The 19,446-nt window shown below is 49.3% G+C and overlaps 1 protein-coding gene across 1 annotated transcript in view; it reads left to right on the top strand.

The window, feature by feature from the left end:
- The first annotated feature begins 443 nt into the window (after positions 1-443).
- LOC135545102 (F-BAR and double SH3 domains protein 2-like) overlaps positions 444-19,446 on the top strand; it is a 64,200-nt gene continuing 45,197 nt past the window's right edge. The window contains exons 1-3 of the mRNA XM_064972742.1: positions 444-659; positions 16,956-17,006; positions 18,735-18,868. Coding sequence (XP_064828814.1) covers positions 444-659; positions 16,956-17,006; positions 18,735-18,868 — 401 coding nt within the window. The remainder of the gene's footprint in view (positions 660-16,955; positions 17,007-18,734; positions 18,869-19,446) is intronic.

Genomic DNA, 19,446 nt, shown 5'->3' with positions numbered 1-19,446 from the left:
GGAAATACATTTTAGGTCCCCACGAGGATCGAAGACCAAAACATTTGTGTGGTGTGTGGATGACAGGCCTTCCAGTGTTGTTTCTCCTGATGCCACTCCTACTGCACACACACCTGGAATAGTTCTGTGGTAGGGGCAGACTGGACTGGACTGGCGTAAAAGTGTGTGTGTGCAGTGTTCTGTTTTAATTTATGAATTTTTCTCAATGTGTTTTATCTAGTTGAATAGGAATTGATTTGAATTCTTAATTAAATTGGGAATCATATGGACGACTGATTCCACCTCCTTGTTCAGAGATCGATGGAATCAATTCTGAATCGATTCCCATTACAAGACGTAGTGTGTGTGTGTGTTTCTGTGGTTGTGTGTAGTGTGTAGTCAGCCAGGTCACCGGTGATACAAGTCAGTATTCGACGTCCATCCATGTTTGAGGATGTTGGGAGATGACGTGGAAACCGGCCATTAGGGACAACAGTGAGCGCTGTTACCTTCAAATAGGTTTTGGATTTTGCTATGGTGTTGAGGACGGGGACGGTGTTGAGGACGGGGACGGTGTTGAGGACGGGGACGGTGTTGAGGACGGGGACGGTGTTGAGGACGGGGAGGGTGTTGAGGACGGGGATGGCGGATGGGCGAAACATCTGCCTCTGATTCTAAAGGTTGTAATTTTAAATCCAGAGGTAGAAAGTTGTTTTTGAGATTTTTGTTTTAAGCCAATCACAAACCTTAACTCTTAAACCATTGCGTGAATGCCTAACCTGAACCATAAACACTTCTAAATGTGACGTTCGAGAACCATGGATGGGCGTCTAATTCTGACGAGAGACTGTGAGAGTTAGGTGTGTGTAGTGTGTGTGTGTAGTCTGTGTGTGTGTGGTGTGTAGTGTGTGTGTGTTGCAGCATCTCCTTGTCTTGAGAACAATTGTCTGTCTGGAGTCCGCACTGCAGCTTATCAGCCCCTCCCTCTCCTCTTTTACCCTCTCTCCTCATCCCTCCCTTCTCATCCTCTCATCCCTCTCCTCTTTTACCCTCTCTCCTCATCCCTCCCTTCTCATCCTCTCATCCCTCTCCTCTTTTACCCTCTCTCCTCATCCCTCCCTCATCCTCTCATCCTCTCATCCCTCTCCTCCCTTTCCTATCCCTCTCCCTCTCTCCTCATCCCTCCCTTCTCATCCTCTCATCCCTCTCCTCTTTTACCCTCTCTCCTCATCCCTCCCTTCTCATCCTCTCATCCCTCTCCTCTTTTACCCTCTCTCCTCATCCCTCCCTTCTCATCCTCTCATCCCTCTCCTCTTTTACCCTCTCTCCTCATCCCTCCCTTCTCATCCTCTCATCCCTCTCCTCTTTTACCCTCTCTCCTCATCCCTCCCTTCTCATCCCTCATCCTCTCATCCCACTCCTCCTCCTCTCATCCCGCTCCTCCTCTCATCCCTCCTCCTCTCATCCTCTCATCCCTCTCCTCCTCTCATCCATCCCCCTCTCCTCCTCTCATCTTTTCCTCCTCTCATCCCTGACTCCTCCCTCTCTCCTCCTCATCCTTCCCTCCTCCTCTGTTCCTGGGAAAGTTTCGGGGAAAGGCGACGTCATTTGCATAATTGCTATGTGTGTGTGTGAGAGACTGTGCGTGTGTTTCACTTGTGTCATCTGCTCAAACACTCTCTCTCTCTCTCACTCTCTCACTCTCTCACTCACACACAGTGGGGCAAAAAAGTATTTAGTCAGCCACCAATTGTGCAAGTTCTCCCACTTAAAAAGATGAGAGGCCTGTAATTTTCATCATAGGTACACTTCAACTATGAAAGACAAAATGAGATTTTTTTTCCCCAGAATATCACATTGTAGGATTTTTAATGAATTTATTTGCAAATTATGGTGGAAAATAAGTATTTGGTCAATAACAAAAGTTTTCTTAATACTTGTTATATGCCCTTTGTTGGCAATGACAGAGGTCAAACATTTTCTGTAAGTCTTCACAAGGTTTTCACACACTGTTGCTGGTATTTTGGCTCATTCCTCCATGCAGATCTCCTCTAGAGCAGTGCTGTTTTGGGCTGTTGCTGGGCAACACAGACTTTCAACTCCTTTCAAAGATTTTCTATGGGGTTGAGATCTGGAGACTGGCTAGGCCACTCCAGGACCTTGAAATGCTTCTTACGAAGCCATTCCTTCGTTGCCTGGGCGGTGTGTTTTGGATCATTGTCATGTTGAAAGACCCAGCCACATTTCATCTTCAATGCCCTTGCTGATGGAAGGAGGTTTTCACTCAAAATCTCACGATACATGGCCCCATTCATTCTTTCCTTTACACGGATCAGTCGTCCTGGTCCGTTTGCAGAAAAACAGCCCCAAAGCATGATGTTTCCACCCCCATGCTTCACAGTAGGTATGGTGTTCTTTGGATGCAACTCCGCATTCTTTGTCCTCCAAACACGACGAGTTGAGTTTCTAACAAAAAGTTCTGTTTTGGTTTGATCATGACATTCTCCCAATATTCTTCTGGATCATCCAAATGCTCTCTAGCAAACTTCAGACGGGCCTGGACATGTACTGGCTTAAGCAGGGGGACACGTCTGGCACTGCAGGATTTGAGTCCCTGGCGGCGTAGTGTGTTACTGATGGTAGGCTTTGTTACTTTGGTCCCAGCTCTCTGCAGGTCATTCACTAGGTCCCCCCGTGTGGTTCTAGGATTTTTGCTCACCGTTCTTGTGATCATTTTGACCCCACTGGGTCAGATCTTGCGTGGAGTCCCAGATCGAGGGAGATTATCAGTGTTCTTGTATGTCTTCCATTTCCTAATAATTGCTCCCACAGTTGATTTCTTCAAACCAAGCTGCTTACCTATTGCAGATTCAGTCTTCCCAGCCTGGTGCAGGTCTACAATTTTGTTTCTGGTGTCCTTTGACACCTATTTGGTCTTGGCCATATTGGAGTTCGGAGTGTGACTGTTTGAGGTTGTGGACAGGTGTCTTTTATACTGATAGCAAGTTCAAACAGGTGCCATTAATACAGGTAACGAGTGGAGGACAGAGAAGCCTCTTAAAGAAGAAGTTACAGGTCTGTGAGAGCCAGAAATCTTGCTTGTTTGTAGGTGACCAAATACTTATTTTCCACCATAATTTGCAAATAGATTCATATAAAATCCTACAATGTGATTTTTTTTTCTCATTTTGTCTGTCATAGTTGAAGTGTACCTATGATGAAAATTACAGGTCTCATCTTTTTAAGTGGGAGAACTTGCACAATTGGTGGCTGACTAAATACTTTTTTGCCCCACTGTGTGTGTGTGTGTGTGTGTGTGTGTGTCAGTGTGTGTGTGTGTGTGTGTGTGTGTGTGTGTGTGTGTGTGTGTGTGTGTGTGTGTACCATACATACGGCTCATGGTCACCTGTCAGCCAGTGTTCCTGATCGGGCTCAGCAGCTAAACTTTCTCTCACTCTGTTCACTTCTACAAACAGTGAGGGGCGGGGGGGGGTGGGAAGTGAGAAGGGTGTTCTAAGAGCGAAATAGAAAAAGACCGGATCAGGGAGGGAATTTCAGGCAAAGAGAAAGAAAGATCCTGATGGTGACCGTAGGGCTGAACAGTGAGTGAGAGGGAGGAATGGTGAGTGAGAGGGAGGAATGGAGGGATGGTGACTGTAGGGCTGAACAGTGAGTGAGAGGGAGGGATGGTGAGTGAGAGGGAGGAATGGAGGGATGGTGACCGTAGGGCTGAACAGTGAGTGAGAGGGAGGAATGGAGGGATGGTGACTGTAGGCCTGAACAGTGAGTGAGAGGGAGGGACCGGAGGGATGGTGAGTGAGAGGGAGGGATGGTGAGTGAGAGGGAGGGATGGTGAGTGAGAGGGAGGAATGGAGGGATGGTGAGTGAGAGGGAGGGATGGTGAGTGAGAGGGAGGAATGGAGGGATGGTGAGTGAGAGGGAGGAATGGAGGGATGGTGAATGGAGGGATGGTGAGAGGGAGGGAGAGATGGTGAGTGAGATGGAGGGATGGTGAATGGAGGGATGGTGAGAGGAAGGAATGGAGGGATGGTGAGAGGGAGGAATGGAGGGATGGTGAGAGGGAGGGAGAGATGGTGAATGGAGGGATGGTGAGAGGGAGGAATGGAGGGATGGTGAGATGGAGGGATGGTGAATGGAGGGATGGTGAGAGGGAGGAATGGAGGGATGGTGAGAGGGAGGGAGGGATGGTGAGAGGGAGGAATGGAGGGATGGTGAGAGGGAGGGATGGTTATTGATTTGCTTTCTGCTGTACTTTCCTTCTTATCCATCCTTTTCTTTTTAAGATGTTGAGCTGACGATATCGACATGCATCACGTCACATTCACTCTTTCTCCTCCTTTCTCCTGCTCCCTCCCTCCCTCCCTCCCTCCCTCCCTCCCTCCCTCCCTCTTTCTTTCTTTCTCTCCGTCTCTCCCTCTCTCTGGTCTGGTCAGGATATCCTGTGGTCTGAGTACAGTCTTATCCTCTCTGGCATGGACAAAAACAGGAAGTGTGTGTGTGCCTGCCTATGCCAGTGTTTTGTCCATGCTCCGCTGGAGGTGACCTCATATCCTGTAGCCTACCTCACTTCGTTGGGGTTGAGTGATGTGTGTATGCGTGCTGCTCTATTCCTTGCAGGCTCCAGTGTTTTCTGGTATTTCTGGTTCTCTCTGGTTCTAGACCAGTCCTGTCATCTGGTACTGGTCTCCCAGGTCTAACTCAGGGCCTGATCCTAATGGAGAGAGAATCACTGGCTGACACTGTCCTGGTCTGGTGCTGACAAGACACTGTCCTGGTCTGGTGCTGACAAGACACTGTCCTGGTCTGGTGCTGACAAGACACTGTCCTGGTCTGGTGCTGACAAGACACTGTCCTGGTCTGGTGCTGACAAGACACTGTCCTGGTCTGGTGCTGACAAGACACTGTCCTGGTCTGGTGCTGACAAGACACTGTCCTGGTCTGGTGCTGACAAGACACTGTCCTGGTCTGGTGCTGACAAGACACTGTCCTGGTCTGGTGCTGACAAGACACTGTCCTGGTCTGGTGCTGACAAGACACTGTCCTGGTCTGGTGCTGACAAGACACTGTCCTGGTCTGGTGCTGACAAGACACTGTCCTGGTCTGGTGCTGACAAGACACTGTCCTGGTCTGACAAGACACTCCTGGTCTGGTCTGGTACTGACTGACAAGACACTGTCCTGGTCTGGTCTGGTACTGACAAGACACTGTCCTGGTCTGGTCTGGTACTGACAAGACACTGTCCTGGTCTGGTCTGGTACTGACAAGACACTGTCCTGGTCTGGTCTGGTACTGACAAGACACTGTCCTGGTCTGGTCTGGTACTGACAAGACACTGTCCTGGTCTGGTGCTGACAAGACACTGTCCTGGTCTGGTGCTGACAAGACACTGTCCTGGTCTGGTGCTGACAAGACACTGTCCTGGTCTGGTGCTGACAAGACACTGTCCTGGTCTGGTGCTGACAAGACACTGTCCTGGTCTGGTGCTGACAAGACACTGTCCTGGTCTGGTGCTGACAAGACACTGTCCTGGTCTGGTGCTGACAAGACACTGTCCTGGTCTGGTGCTGACAAGACACTGTCCTGGTCTGGTGCTGACAAGACACTGTCCTGGTCTGGTGCTGACAAGACACTGTCCTGGTCTGGTGTCCTGCTGACAAGACACTGTCCTGGTCTGGTGCTGACTGTCCTGGTCTGGTGCTGACAAGACACTGTCCTGGTCTGGTGCTGACAAGACACTGTCCTGGTCTGTCCACTGGTCTGGTGCTGACAAGACACTGTCCTGGTCTGGTGCTGACAAGACACTGTCCTGGTCTGGTGCTGACAAGACACTGTCCTGGTCTGGTGCTGACAAGACACTGTCCTGGTCTGGTGCTGACAAGACACTGTCCTGGTCTGGTGCTGACAAGACACTGTCCTGGTCTGGTGCTGACAAGACACTGTCCTGGTCTGGTGCTGACAAGACACTGTCCTGGTCTGGTGCTGACAAGACACTGTCCTGGTCTGGTGCTGACAAGACACTGTCCTGGTCTGGTGCTGACAAGACACTGTCCTGGTCTGGTGCTGACAAGACACTGTCCTGGTCTGGTGCTGACAAGACACTGTCCTGGTCTGGTCTGGTACTGACAAGACACTGTCCTGGTCTGGTCTGGTACTGACAAGACACTGTCCTGGTCTGGTCTGGTACTGACAAGACACTGTCCTGGTCTGGTGCTGACAAGACACTGTCCTGGTCTGGTGCTGACAAGACACTGTCCTGGTCTGGTGCTGACAAGACACTGTCCTGGTCTGGTGCTGACAAGACACTGTCCTGGTCTGGTGCTGACAAGACACTGTCCTGGTCTGGTGACAAGACACTGTCCTGGTCTGGTGCTGACAAGACACTGTCCTGGTCTGGTGCTGACAAGACACTGTCCTGGTCTGGTGCTGACAAGACACTGTCCTGGTCTGGTCTGGTGCTGACAAGACACTGTCCTGGTCTGGTGCTGACAAGACACTGTCCTGGTCTGGTGCTGACAAGACACTGTCCTGGTCTGGTGCTGACAAGACACTGTCCTGGTCTGGTGCTGACAAGACACTGTCCTGGTCTGGTGCTGACAAGACACTGTCCTGGTCTGGTGCTGACAAGACACTGTCCTGGTCTGGTGCTGACAAGACACTGTCCTGGTCTGGTGCTGACAAGACACTGTCCTGGTCTGGTGCTGACAAGACACTGTCCTGGTCTGGTCTGGTGCTGACAAGACACTGTCCTGGTCTGGTGCTGACAAGACACTGTCCTGGTCTGGTGCTGACAAGACACTGTCCTGGTCTGGTGCTGACAAGACACTGTCCTGGTCTGGTGCTGACAAGACACTGTCCTGGTCTGGTACTGACAAGACACTGTCCTGGTCTGGTACTGCTGACAAGACACTGTCCTGGTCTGGTGCTGACAAGACACTGTCCTGGTCTGGTGCTGACAAGACACTGTCCTGGTCTGGTGCTGACAAGACACTGTCCTGGTCTGGTACTGACAAGACACTGTCCTGGTCTGGTGCTGACAAGACACTGTCCTGGTCTGGTGCTGACAAGACACTGTCCTGGTCTGGTGCTGACAAGACACTGTCCTGGTCTGGTGCTGACAAGACACTGTCCTGGTCTGGTACTGACAAGACACTGTCCTGGTCTGGTGCTGACAAGACACTGTCCTGGTCTGGTGCTGACAAGACACTGTCCTGGTCTGGTGCTGACAAGACACTGTCCTGGTCTGGTGCTGTGCTGACAAGACACTGTCCTGGTCTGGTGCTGTACTGACAAGACACTGTCCTGGTCTGGTGCTGTACTGACAAGACACTGTCCTGGTCTGGTGCTGACAAGACACTGTCCTGGTCTGGTCTGTTGACAAGACACTGTCCTGGTCTGGTGCTGTACTGACAAGACACTGTCCTGGTCTGGTGCTGACAAGACACTGTCCTGGTCTGGTGCTGACAAGACACTGTCCTGGTCTGGTGCTGACAAGACACTGTCCTGGTCTGGTGCTGACAAGACACTGTCCTGGTGCTGTACTGACAAGACCGAACCAAAGAGAAGGGAGACAGGACCATATTTGTGGGTTTGGAGGCTGTAGAGAAACACAGACAGAGGATAAACTAAGCCTGTGTGTTTGTGTGTTTATTTGGGTTATTTTGAGCCTCTACTTTGAGGAAGAGGAGGAGGAGGAAGAGGTGGAGGAAGGTAAATAGAAGATGTATGGCCAGCTGATCACTATATCCATTGAGAGGAGTTGAATGCCTCTTTCTCTCTGTTGCAGACACACACACCCTAACCCCCCAGCCCAGCCCAGTCTACCCTAACCCCCCCCCCAGCCCAGTCTGCCCTGATGATGTCAGAGGCAGAGAGAGGAGGCCATTCTTTCCTATGTCAGTTTCACCTCTCCACCCTTTCCTTCAGCACCACCCACTCTGCTCTGACTGATTTTGGTTAACTGGTGGTGTGTGTGTGTGTGTGTGTGTGTGTGTGTGTGTGTGTGTGTGCGCATTCCATGCCAACGGTATTGTTCTTCTATTACAGCTGTGATGCTGTTATTTCACATATCTGTGCCATGTGTTTCCCATGGTAAGGCTTTAGGGGGGGTCAGTGGGCTGTAGTCTCCCCCATAGTGGAGCTTTCTCCCCAGGCCAGCCCTCCCATAACACCACGGGCAGTACTGGAGGTATGAAACAATCACATGAGGATAGTTGATCCATGTGTGTGTCCTCAATGGCCATCTGTGAGATTGAGAGAGAGAGAGATGGACATGAGAGAGAGAGAGAGAGAGAGAGATGGACATGAGAGAGAGAGAGAGGTGGACATGAGAGAGAGAGAGATGGACATGAGAGAGGGAGAGGGACATGAGAGAGGGACATGAGAGAGGGACATGAGAGGGACATGAGAGAGGACATGAGAGGGACATGAGAGAGAGGGACATGAGAGAGAGAGGGACATGAGAGAGAGAGAGGGACATGAGAGAGGGACATGAGAGAGAGAGAGAGACATGAGAGAGAGGGACATGAGAGAGAGAGAGGGACATGAGAGAGAGAGGGACATGAGAGAGAGGACATGAGAGAGAGAGAGAGGGACATGAGAGAGAGAGAGAGGGACATGAGAGAGAGAGGAGGGACATGAGAGAGAGAGAGAGGGACATGAGAGAGAGAGAGAGACAGGAGAGAGAGACATGAGAGAGGGACATGAGAGAGAGAGGGAGAGAGAGAGAGAGAGAGAGAGAGAGAGAGGGACATGAGAGAGAGAGGGACATGAGAGAGAGAGAGGGACATGAGAGAGAGAGAGAGAGAGGGACATGAGAGAGAGAGAGAGAGAGAGAGAGAGAGGGACATGAGAGAGAGGGACATGAGAGAGAGAGGGACATGAGAGAGAGAGACATGAGAGAGAGGGACATGAGAGAGAGAGAGAGGGACATGAGAGAGAGAGATGAGAGACATGAGAGGAGACATGAGAGAGAGAGAGGGACATGAGAGAGAGAGAGGGACATGAGAGAGAGAGAGCGGGACATGAGAGAGAGAGGGACATGAGACGGGACATGAGAGAGAGAGAGGGGGACATGAGAGAGAGAGGGACATGAGAGAGAGAGAGGGACATGAGAGAGAGACATGAGAGAGAGCGGGACATGAGAGAGAGAGGGACATGAGAGAGAGACATGAGAGGAGCGGGACATGAGAGAGAGCGGGACATGAGAGAGAGCGGGACATGAGAGAGAGCGGGACATGAGAGAGAGCGGGACATGAGAGAGAGCGGGACATGAGGGACGGGACATGAGAGAGAGCGGGACATGAGAGACATGAGAGAGAGAGGGACATGAGAGAGAGAGGGACATGATAGAGAGAGAGAGACATGATAGAGAGAGAGAGACATTTACATTACATTTAAGTCATTTGGCAGACGCTCTTATCCAGAGCGACTTACAAATTGGTGAATTCACCTTATGACATCCAGTGGAACAGCCACTTTACAATAGTGCATCTAAATCATTTAAGGGGGGGTGAGAAGGATTACTTTATCCTATCCTAGGTATTCCTTAAAGAGGTGGGGTTTCAGGTGTCTCCGGAAGGTGGTGATTGACTCCGCTGTCCTGGCGTCGTGAGGGAGTTTGTTCCACCATTGGGGGCCAGAGCAGCGAACAGTTTTGACTGGGCTGAGCGGGAACTGTACTTCCTCAGTGGTAGGGAGGCGAGCAGGCCAGAGGTGGATGAACGCAGTGTCCTTGTTTGGGTGTAGGGCCTGATCAGAGCCTGGAGGTTCTGCGGTGCCGTTCCCCTCACAGCTCCGTAGGCAAGCACCATGGTCTTGTAGCGGATGCGAGCTTCAACTGGAAGCCAGTGGAGAGAGCGGAGGAGCGGGGTGACGTGAGAGAACTTGGGAAGGTTGAACACCAGACGGGCTGCGGCGTTCTGGATGAGTTGTAGGGGTTTAATGGCACAGGCAGGGAGCCCAGCCAACAGCGAGTTGCAGTAATCCAGACGGGAGATGACAAGTGCCTGGATTAGGACCTGCACCGCTTCCTGTGTGAGGCAGGGTCGTACTCTGTGGATGTTGTAGAGCATGAACATACAGGAACGGGCCACCGCCTTGATGTTAGTTGAGAACGAAAGGGTGTTGTCCAGGATCACGCCAAGGTTCTTAGCGCTCTGGGAGGAGGACACAGTGGAGTTGTCAACCGTGATGGCGAGATCATGGAACGGGCAGTCCTTCCCCGGGAGGAAGAGCAGCTCCGTCTTGCCGAGGTTCAGCTTGAGGTGGTGATCCGTCATCCACACTGATATGTCTGCCAGACATGCAGAGATGCGATTCGCCACCTGGTCATCAGAAGGGGGAAAGGAGAAGATTAATTGTGTGTCGTCTGCATAGCAATGATAGGAGAGACCATGTGAGGTTATGACAGAGCCAAGTGACTTGGTCTATAGCGAGAATAGGAGAGGGCCTAGAACAGAGCCCTGGGGGACACCAGTGGTGAGAGCGCGTGGTGAGGAGACAGATTCTCGCCACGCCACCTGGTAGGAGCGACCTGTCAGGTAGGACGCAATCCAAGCGTGGGCCGCGCCGGAGATGCCCAACTCGGAGAGGGTGGAGAGGAGGATCTGATGGTTCACAGTATCGAAGGCAGCCGATAGGTCTAGAAGGATGAGAGCAGAGGAGAGAGAGTTAGCTTTAGCAGTGCGGAGCGCCTCCGTGATACAGAGAAGAGCAATCTCAGTTGAATGACTAGTCTTGAAACCTGACTGATTTGGATCAAGAAGGTCATTCTGAGAGAGATAGCGGGAGAGCTGGCCAATGACGGCACGTTCAAGAGTTTTGGAGAGAAAAGAAAGAAGGGATACTGGTCTGTAGTTGTTGACATCGGAGGGATCGAGTGTAGGTTTTTTCAGAAGGGGTGCAACTCTCGCTCTCTCGAAGACGGAAGGGACGTAGCCAGCGGTCAGGGATGAGTTGATGAGCGAGGTGAGGTAAGGGAGAAGGTCTCCGGAAATGGTCTGGAGAAGAGAGGAGGGGATAGGGTCAAGCGGGCAGGTTGTTGGGCGGCCGGCCGTCACAAGAAGCGAGATTTCATCTGGAGAGAGAGGGAGAAAGAGGTCAGAGCACAGGGTAGGGCAGTGTGAGCAGAACCAGCGGTATCGTTTGACTTAGCAAACGAGGATCGGATGTCGTCGACCTTCTTTTCAAAATGGTTGACGAAGTCATCTGCAGAGAGGGGGGGGGGAGGATTCAGAGGGAGGAGAAGGTGGCAACGAGCTTCCTAGGGTTAGAGGCAGATGCTTGGAATTTAGAGTGGTAGAAAGTGGCTTTAGCAGCAGAGACAGAGGAGGAAAATGTAGAGAGGAGGGAGTGAAAGGATGCCAGGTCCGCAGGGAGGCCAGTTTTCCTCCATTTCCGCTCGGCTGCCCGGAGCCCTGTTCTGTGAGCTCGCAATGAGTCGTCGAGCCACGGAGCGGGAGGGGAGGACCGAGCCGGCCTGGAGGATAGGGGACATAGAGAGTCAAAGGATGCAGAAAGGGAAGAGAGGAGGGTTGAGGAGGCAGAATCAGGAGATAGGTTGGAGAAGGTTTGAGCAGAGGGAAGAGAGATGATAGGATGGAAGAGGAGAGAGTAGCGGGGGAGAGAGAGCGAAGGTTGGGACGGCGCGATACCATCCGAGTAGGGGCAGTGTGGGAAGTGTTGGATGAGAGCGAGAGGGAAAAGGATACAAGGTAGTGGTCGGAGACTTGGAGGGGAGTTGCAATGAGGTTAGTGGAAGAACAGCATCTAGTAAAGATGAGGTCGAGCGTATTGCCTGCCTTGTGAGTAGGGGGGGAAGGTGAGAGGGTGAGGTCAAAAGAGGAGAGGAGTGGAAAGAAGGAGGCAGAGAGGAATGAGTCAAAGGTAGACGTGGGGAGGTTAAAGTCGCCCAGGACTGTGAGAGGTGAGCCGTCTTCAGGAAAGGAGCTTATCAAGGCATCAAGCTCATTGATGAACTCTCCGAGGGAACCTGGAGGGCGATAAGTGATAAGGATGTTAAGCTTGAAAGGGCTGGTAACTGTGACAGCATGGAATTCAAAGGAGGCGATAGACAGATGGGTAAGGGGAGAAAGAGAGAATGACCACTTGGGAGAGATGAGGATCCCGGTGCCACCACCCCGCTGACCAGATGCTCTCGGGGTGTGCGAGAACACGTGGGCGGACGAAGAGAGAGCAGTAGGAGTAGCAGTGTTATCTGTGGTGATCCATGTTTCCGTCAGTGCCAAGAAGTCGAGGGACTGGAGGGAGGCATAGGCTGAGATGAACTCTGCCTTGTTGGCCGCAGATCGGTAGTTCCAGAGGCTACCGGAGACCTGGAACTCCACATGGGTCGTGCGTGCTGGGACCACCAGATTAGGGTGGCCGCGGCCACGCGGTGTGGAGCGTTTGTATGGTCTGTGCAGAGAGGAGCGAACAGGGATAGATAGACACATAGTTGACAGGCTACAGAAGAGGCTACGCTAATGCAAAGGAGATTGGAATGACAAGTGGACTACACGTCTCGAATGTTCAGAAAGTTAAGCTTACGTAGCAAGAATCTTATTGACTAAAATGATTGAAATTATACAGTACTGCTGGAGTAGGCTAGCTGGCAGTGGCTGCGTTGTTGACTTTGTAGGCTAGCTGGCAGTGGCTGCGTTGTTGACACTACACTAATCAAGTCGTTCCGTTGAGTGTAATAGTTTCTACAGTGCTGCTATTCGGGGGCTAGCTGGCTAGCTAGCAGTGTTGATTACGTTACGTTACGTTAAAAGAACGACAATAGCTGGCTAGCTAACCTAGAAAATCGCTCTAGACTACACAATTGTCTTTGAAACAAAGACGGCTATGTAGCTAGCTAGCTACGATCAAACAAATCAAACCGTTGTACTGTAATGAAGGAAATGAAAATGTGATACTACCTGTGGAGCGAAGCGGAATGTTGACCGGGTAGTTGAAGTTCTATTCGGTAGACGTTGGCTAGCTGTTGGCTAGCTAGCTAGCAGTATCTCCTACGTTAAGGACGACAAATAGCTGGCTAGCTAACCTCAGTAAATTAAGATAATCACTCTAAGTCTACACACACTAAACTACACAATTATCTTGGATACGAAGACAGCAAAGACAACTATGTAGCTAGCTAACACTACACTAATCAAGTCGTTCAGTTGAGTGTAATAGTTTCTACAGTGCTGGTGGACGTTAGCTAGCTGCTGGGCAGATAGCAGTGTAGACTACGTTAGGACGACGAAATACGATAATTACGCAATTATCTTTGATACAAAGACGGCTATGTAGCTAGCTAAGAAGAAATTGCTAAGATTAGACAAATCAAACCGTTGTACTATAATGAAATGTAATGAAAAGTTATACTACCTGCGGACCGAAGTGTAGATGCGACCGCTCGCTCCAACCCGGAAGTAAGACCGTAAGCTCCAACCCGGAAGGGACATGAGAGAGAGAGAGAGAGAGAGAGAGGGACATGATAGAGAGAGAGAGAGAGAGAGAGAGAGAGAGAGGGACATGATAGAGAGAGAGAGAGAGGGACATGAGAGAGAGAGGGACATGAGAGAGAGAGGGACATGAGAGAGAGAGAGGGACATGAGAGAGAGAGGGACATGAGAGAGAGAGAGGGACATGAGAGAGAGAGGGACATGAGAGAGAGAGAGTGACATGAGAGAGAGAGAGGGACATGAGAGAGAGAGAGGGACATGAGAGAGAGAGAGGGACATGATAGAGAGAGAGAGAGAGGGACATGATAGAGAGAGGGACATGATAGAGAGAGAGACAGAGAGGGAGGGGGGCATGAGAGAGACATGAGGGAGAGAGAGGGGCATGAGAGAGAGAGAGGGGAGATGAGAGAGGGGCATGAGAGAGAGAGAGGGGCATGAGAGAGAGAGAGAGAGGGGCATGAGAGAGAGAGGGGCATGAGAGAGAGAGAGGGGGGCATGAGAGAGAGAGAGGGGCATGAGAGAGAGAGAGAGGGGGGCATGAGAGAGAGAGAGAGGGGCATGAGAATGAGAGAGAGACATATTTCCCTCAGGGAATTTGAAAACATGAGAGTGTGCCATCAGAGAGAAGATTTGTGGTTGCATGAGAGAGAGAGAGAGGGCATGAGAGAGAGAGAGACATGAGAGAGGGGCATGAGAGAGAGAGGGGGCATGAGAGTGAGAGAGAGGGACATGAGAGTGAGAGAGAGGGACATGAGAGTGAGAGAGAGGGACATGAGAATGAGAGAGAGGGACATGAGAGAGAGACATGAGAGAGGGACATGAGAGAGAGGGACATGAGAGAGGGACATGAGAGAGAGGGACATGAGAGAGAGGGACATGAGAGAGAGAGGACATGAGAGAGAGAGGGACATGAGAGAGAGGGGACATGAGAGACATGAGAGGGACATGAGAGAGAGAGGGACATGAGAGAGAGGGAGAGAGAGGGACATGAGAGAGAGAGGGACATGAGAGAGAGGAGGACACGAGAGAGAGAGAGGGACATGAGGGACGAGAGAGAGAGAGGGACATGAGGGACGAGAGACAGAGAGACATGAGGGACATGAGAGAGAGGGACATGAGAGAGAGAGGGACATGAGAGAGAGAGGGACATGAGAGGACAACTGAGAGAGAGAGGGACATGAGAGAGACTTGAGAGGAGAACTCTCTCTCTAACATGAGAGAGGCATATGAGATGTGGGGAGAGAGACAGACAGACAGACAGACAGACAGACAGACAGACAGACAGACAGACGGGAGAGAGACGCAAGAGAGGGCGGGACACATCCTCAATGGGCCCTGAAGCTCTATTTGTCCTGATTGGAACCAGCTTGTTGTTGCTGCTGTTTTATTAATGATTGTTATCTGTTGAGGCCAGGAGAACTCTCTCTCTACTACACTGACTCTATACAGGACAACTCTCTCTCTACCACACTGACTCTATACAGGACAACTCTCTCTCTACCACACTGACTATATACAGGACAACTCTCTCTACTACACTGACTCTATACAGGACAACTCTCTCTCTACTACACTGACTCTACCACACTGACTAGGACAACTCTCTCTACTACACTGACTATATACAGGACTCTATACAGGACAACTCTCTCTACCACACTGACTATATACAGGAGAACTCAATTCAATTCAATTCAGTGGGCTTTATTGGCATGGGTAACATGTGTTAACATTGCCAAAGCAAGTAAGGTAGATAATATATAGAGTGAAATAAACAATAAAAATTATCAGTAGACATCACACATACAGAAGTTTCAAAAATGAATGAAGACATTACAAATGTCATTTATATATATATATACAGTGTTTTTACAATGTACAAATGGTTAAGGACACAACTCTCTACTCCACTGACACTATACAGGACCATAGTAACCTATATCACTGGCACTATACAGGGCAACTCTCTCTACAGTAACCTATATCACTGACACTATACAGGACCATAGTAACACTGATATCACTGACACTATACAGGGCCACACACTGTAACCAATATCACTGACACTATACAGGGCCACAGTAACCTATATCACTGACACTATACAGGACATAGTAACCTATATCACTGACTCTATACAGGAGCCACAGTAACCTATATCACTGACACTATACAGGACCATACTAACCTATATCACTGACACTATACAAGGCCACAGTAACCTATATCACTGACACTATACAGGGCCACAGTAACCTATATCACTGACACTATACAGGGCCACAGTAACCTATATCACTGACACTATACAGGGCCACAGTAACCTATATCACTGACACTATACAGGGCCATAGTAACCTATATCACTGACACTATACAGGGCCATAGTAACCTATATCACTGACACTATACAGGGCCATAGTAACCTATATTACTGACACTATACAGGGCCATAGTAACCTATATCACTGACACTATACAGGGCCATAGTAACCTATATCACTGACACTATACAGGGCCATAGTAACCTATATCACTGACACTATACAGGGCCACAGTAACCTATATCACTGACACTATACAGGGCCACAGTAACCTATATCACTGACACTATACAGGGCCATAGTAACCTATATCACTGGCACTATACAGGGCCACAGTAACCTATATCACTGACACTATACAGGGCCATAGTAACCTATATTACTGACACTATACAGGGCCACAGTAACCTATATCACTGACACTATACAGGGCCACAGTAACCTATATCACTGACACTATACAGGGCCACAGTAACCTATATCACTGACACTATACAGGGCCACAGTAACCTATATCACTGACACTATACAGGGCCATAGTAACCTATATCACAGACACTATACAGGGCCACAGTAACCTAATCACTGACACTATACAGGGCCACAGTAACCTTATCACTGACACTATACAGGGCCACAGTAACCTATATCACTGACACTATACAGGGCCATACCTAATTACTGACACTATACAGGCCATCAAACCTATATCACTGCACTATACAGGGCCAGTAACCTACATCACTGGTTCTATACAGGGCCATAGTAACCTATATTACTGACACTATACAGGGCCACAGTAATGCTATATCACTGGCACTATACTGGAGGGCCATAGTAACTCATTACTGACACTATACAGGGCCACAGTAACCTATATCTACTGACACTATACAGGGCCACAGTAACCTATATCACTGACACTATACAGGGCCATGTGTAACCTATATCACTGACACTATACAGGGCCATAGTAACCTATATCACTGACACTATACAGGGCCATATCCTAGTAACCTATATCCTAGTATCACTGACACTATACAGGGTCCACAGTAACCTATATCACTGGCACTATACAGGGCCATAGTAACCTATATCACAGTAGACTGTCTCATATCCTCAACACAACACAATGGCTGTGTCATGTTGTTGTATGATCTATGTGTCCCTCTGCAGAAGCTGGCCAGTCAGTACCTGAAGAGGGATTGGCCAGGCATCAAACCTGACGTATAACGCACAGACTCCAGGTGAGTAGAAGACTTGTGTCATCATCAATGGTTCTTGGTTGGCATATCCAGTCTTCATCTTGCGTCCCATATCCGTGTATATCATTGTGTGTCCCAATGTAGTATGCTGTGTGTCCTATCTGGAGGGGACAGTACAGGTGACCCAGTCTCCATCAACGTGTGTGACAACTATCCTAGAATGAGATCTCATACCCTGCTAAAACTGTACGGCTATCCAAGGAACAGCTAGCTCAAAAAGGTAATGCTGTGTGTGTCCCATATCCTAGTATATCATCTGTGTGTCCCATATCCTAGTATATCGTCTGTGTGTCCCATATCCTAGTAGATCATCATCTGTGTGTCCCATATCCTAGTATATCATCTCTGTGTCCCATATCCTAGTATATCATCTGTGTGTCCCATATCCTAGTATATCATCTGTGTGTCCCATATCCTAGTATATCATCTGTGTGTCCCATATCCTAGTATATCATCTGTGTGTCCCATATCCTAGTATATCATCTGTGTGTCCCATATCCTAGTATATCATCTGTGTGTCCCATATCCTAGTATATCATCTGTGTGTCCCATATCCTAGTATATCATCTGTGTGTCCCATATCCTAGTATATCGTCTGTGTGTCCCATATCCTAGTATATCATCTGTGTGTCCCATATCCTAGTATATCATCTGTGTGTCCCATATCCTAGTATATCATCTGTGTGTCCCATATCCTAGTATATCGTCTGTGTGTCCCATATCCTAGTAGATCATCATCTGTGTGTCCCATATCCTAGTGTATGCATCTCTGTGTCCCATATCCTTAAATGTATATCATCTGTGTGTCCCATATCCTAGTATATCATCTGTGTGTCCCATATCCTAGTATATCATCTGTGTGTCCCATATCCTAGTATATCGTCTGTGTGTCCCATATCCTAGTATATCGTCTGTGTGTCCCATATCCTAGTATATCGTCTGTGTGTCCCATATCCTAGTATATCATCTGTGTGTCCCATATCCTAGTATATCATCTGTGTGTCCCATATCCTAGTATATCATCTGTGTGTCCCATATCCTAGTATATCATCTGTGTGTCCCATATCCTAGTATATCATCTGTGTGTCCCATATCCTAGTATATCATCTGTGTGTCCCATATCCTAGTATATCATCTGTGTCCCATATCCTAGTATATCATCTGTGTGTCCCATATCCTAGTATATCATCTGTGTGTCCCATATCCTAGATATCATCTGTGTGTCCCATATCCTAGATATCATCTGTGTGTCCCATATCCTAGATATCATCTGTGTGTCCCATATCCTAGTATATCATCTGTGTGTCCCATATCCTAGTATATCATCTGTGTGTCCCATATCCTAGTATATCATCTGTGTGTCCCATATCCTAGTATATCATCTGTGTGTCCCATATCCTAGTATATCATCTGTGTGTCCCATATCCTAGATCATCATCTGTGTGTCCCATATCCTAGTAGATCATCATCTGTGTGTCCCATATCCTATTAGATCATCATCTGTGTCTCCCATATCCTAGTAGATCATCATCTGTGTGTCCCATATCCTAGTATATCATCTGTGTGTCCCATATCCTAGTAGATCATCTGTGTGTCCCATATCCTAGTAGATCATCTGTGTGTGTGTAACCTCTGTGTGTAGACTATCATGTGTGTGTGTGTGTAACCTGTGGCTCTCTGTGCTGTGTAGAGTATAGAACAGTTGAATCGTATCCAGGTGGAGCTGCAGGACTCTGTGAAGGACCTGGCCAAAGCCAAGAAGAAATACTACGACTCAGAACAGGTGGCTCAGGCCGTTCGAGAGAAGGCTGACATCGAGGCCAAGTAGGTGGACAGACCTTCATCTCAACCCTAACCCAACCACTCTCAACCCTAACCCAACCACTCTCAACCCTAACCCAACCACTCTCAACCCTAACCCAACCACTCTCAGACCCTAACCCAACCACACTCAGACCTACCTCTCAACCCTAACCCAACCACTCTCAACCCTAACCCAACCACACTCAGACCTACCTCTCAACCCAAACCTTCATCTCAACCCTAACCCAACCACACTCAGACCTACCTCTCAACCCTAACCCAACCACACTCAGACCTACCTCTCAACCCTAACCCAACCACACCTACAACCCTAACCCAACCACACTCAGACCTACCTCTCAACCCTAACCCAACCACACTCAGACCTACCTCTCAACCCATACCCCAACCACACTCAGACCTACCTCTCAACCCTAACCCAACCACACTCAGACCTACCTCTCAACCCTACCCCAACCACACTCAGACCTACCTCTCAACCCTAACCCAACCACACTCAGACCTACCTCTCAACCCTACCCCAACCACACTCAGACCTACCTCTCAACCCTACCCCAACCACACTCAGACCTACCTCT

Source organism: Oncorhynchus masou, chromosome 9 (assembly GCF_036934945.1).
Source record: "Oncorhynchus masou masou isolate Uvic2021 chromosome 9, UVic_Omas_1.1, whole genome shotgun sequence".
NCBI lineage: Eukaryota > Metazoa > Chordata > Actinopteri > Salmoniformes > Salmonidae > Oncorhynchus > Oncorhynchus masou.
This window is presented reverse-complemented; position numbering and strand designations above follow the sequence as displayed.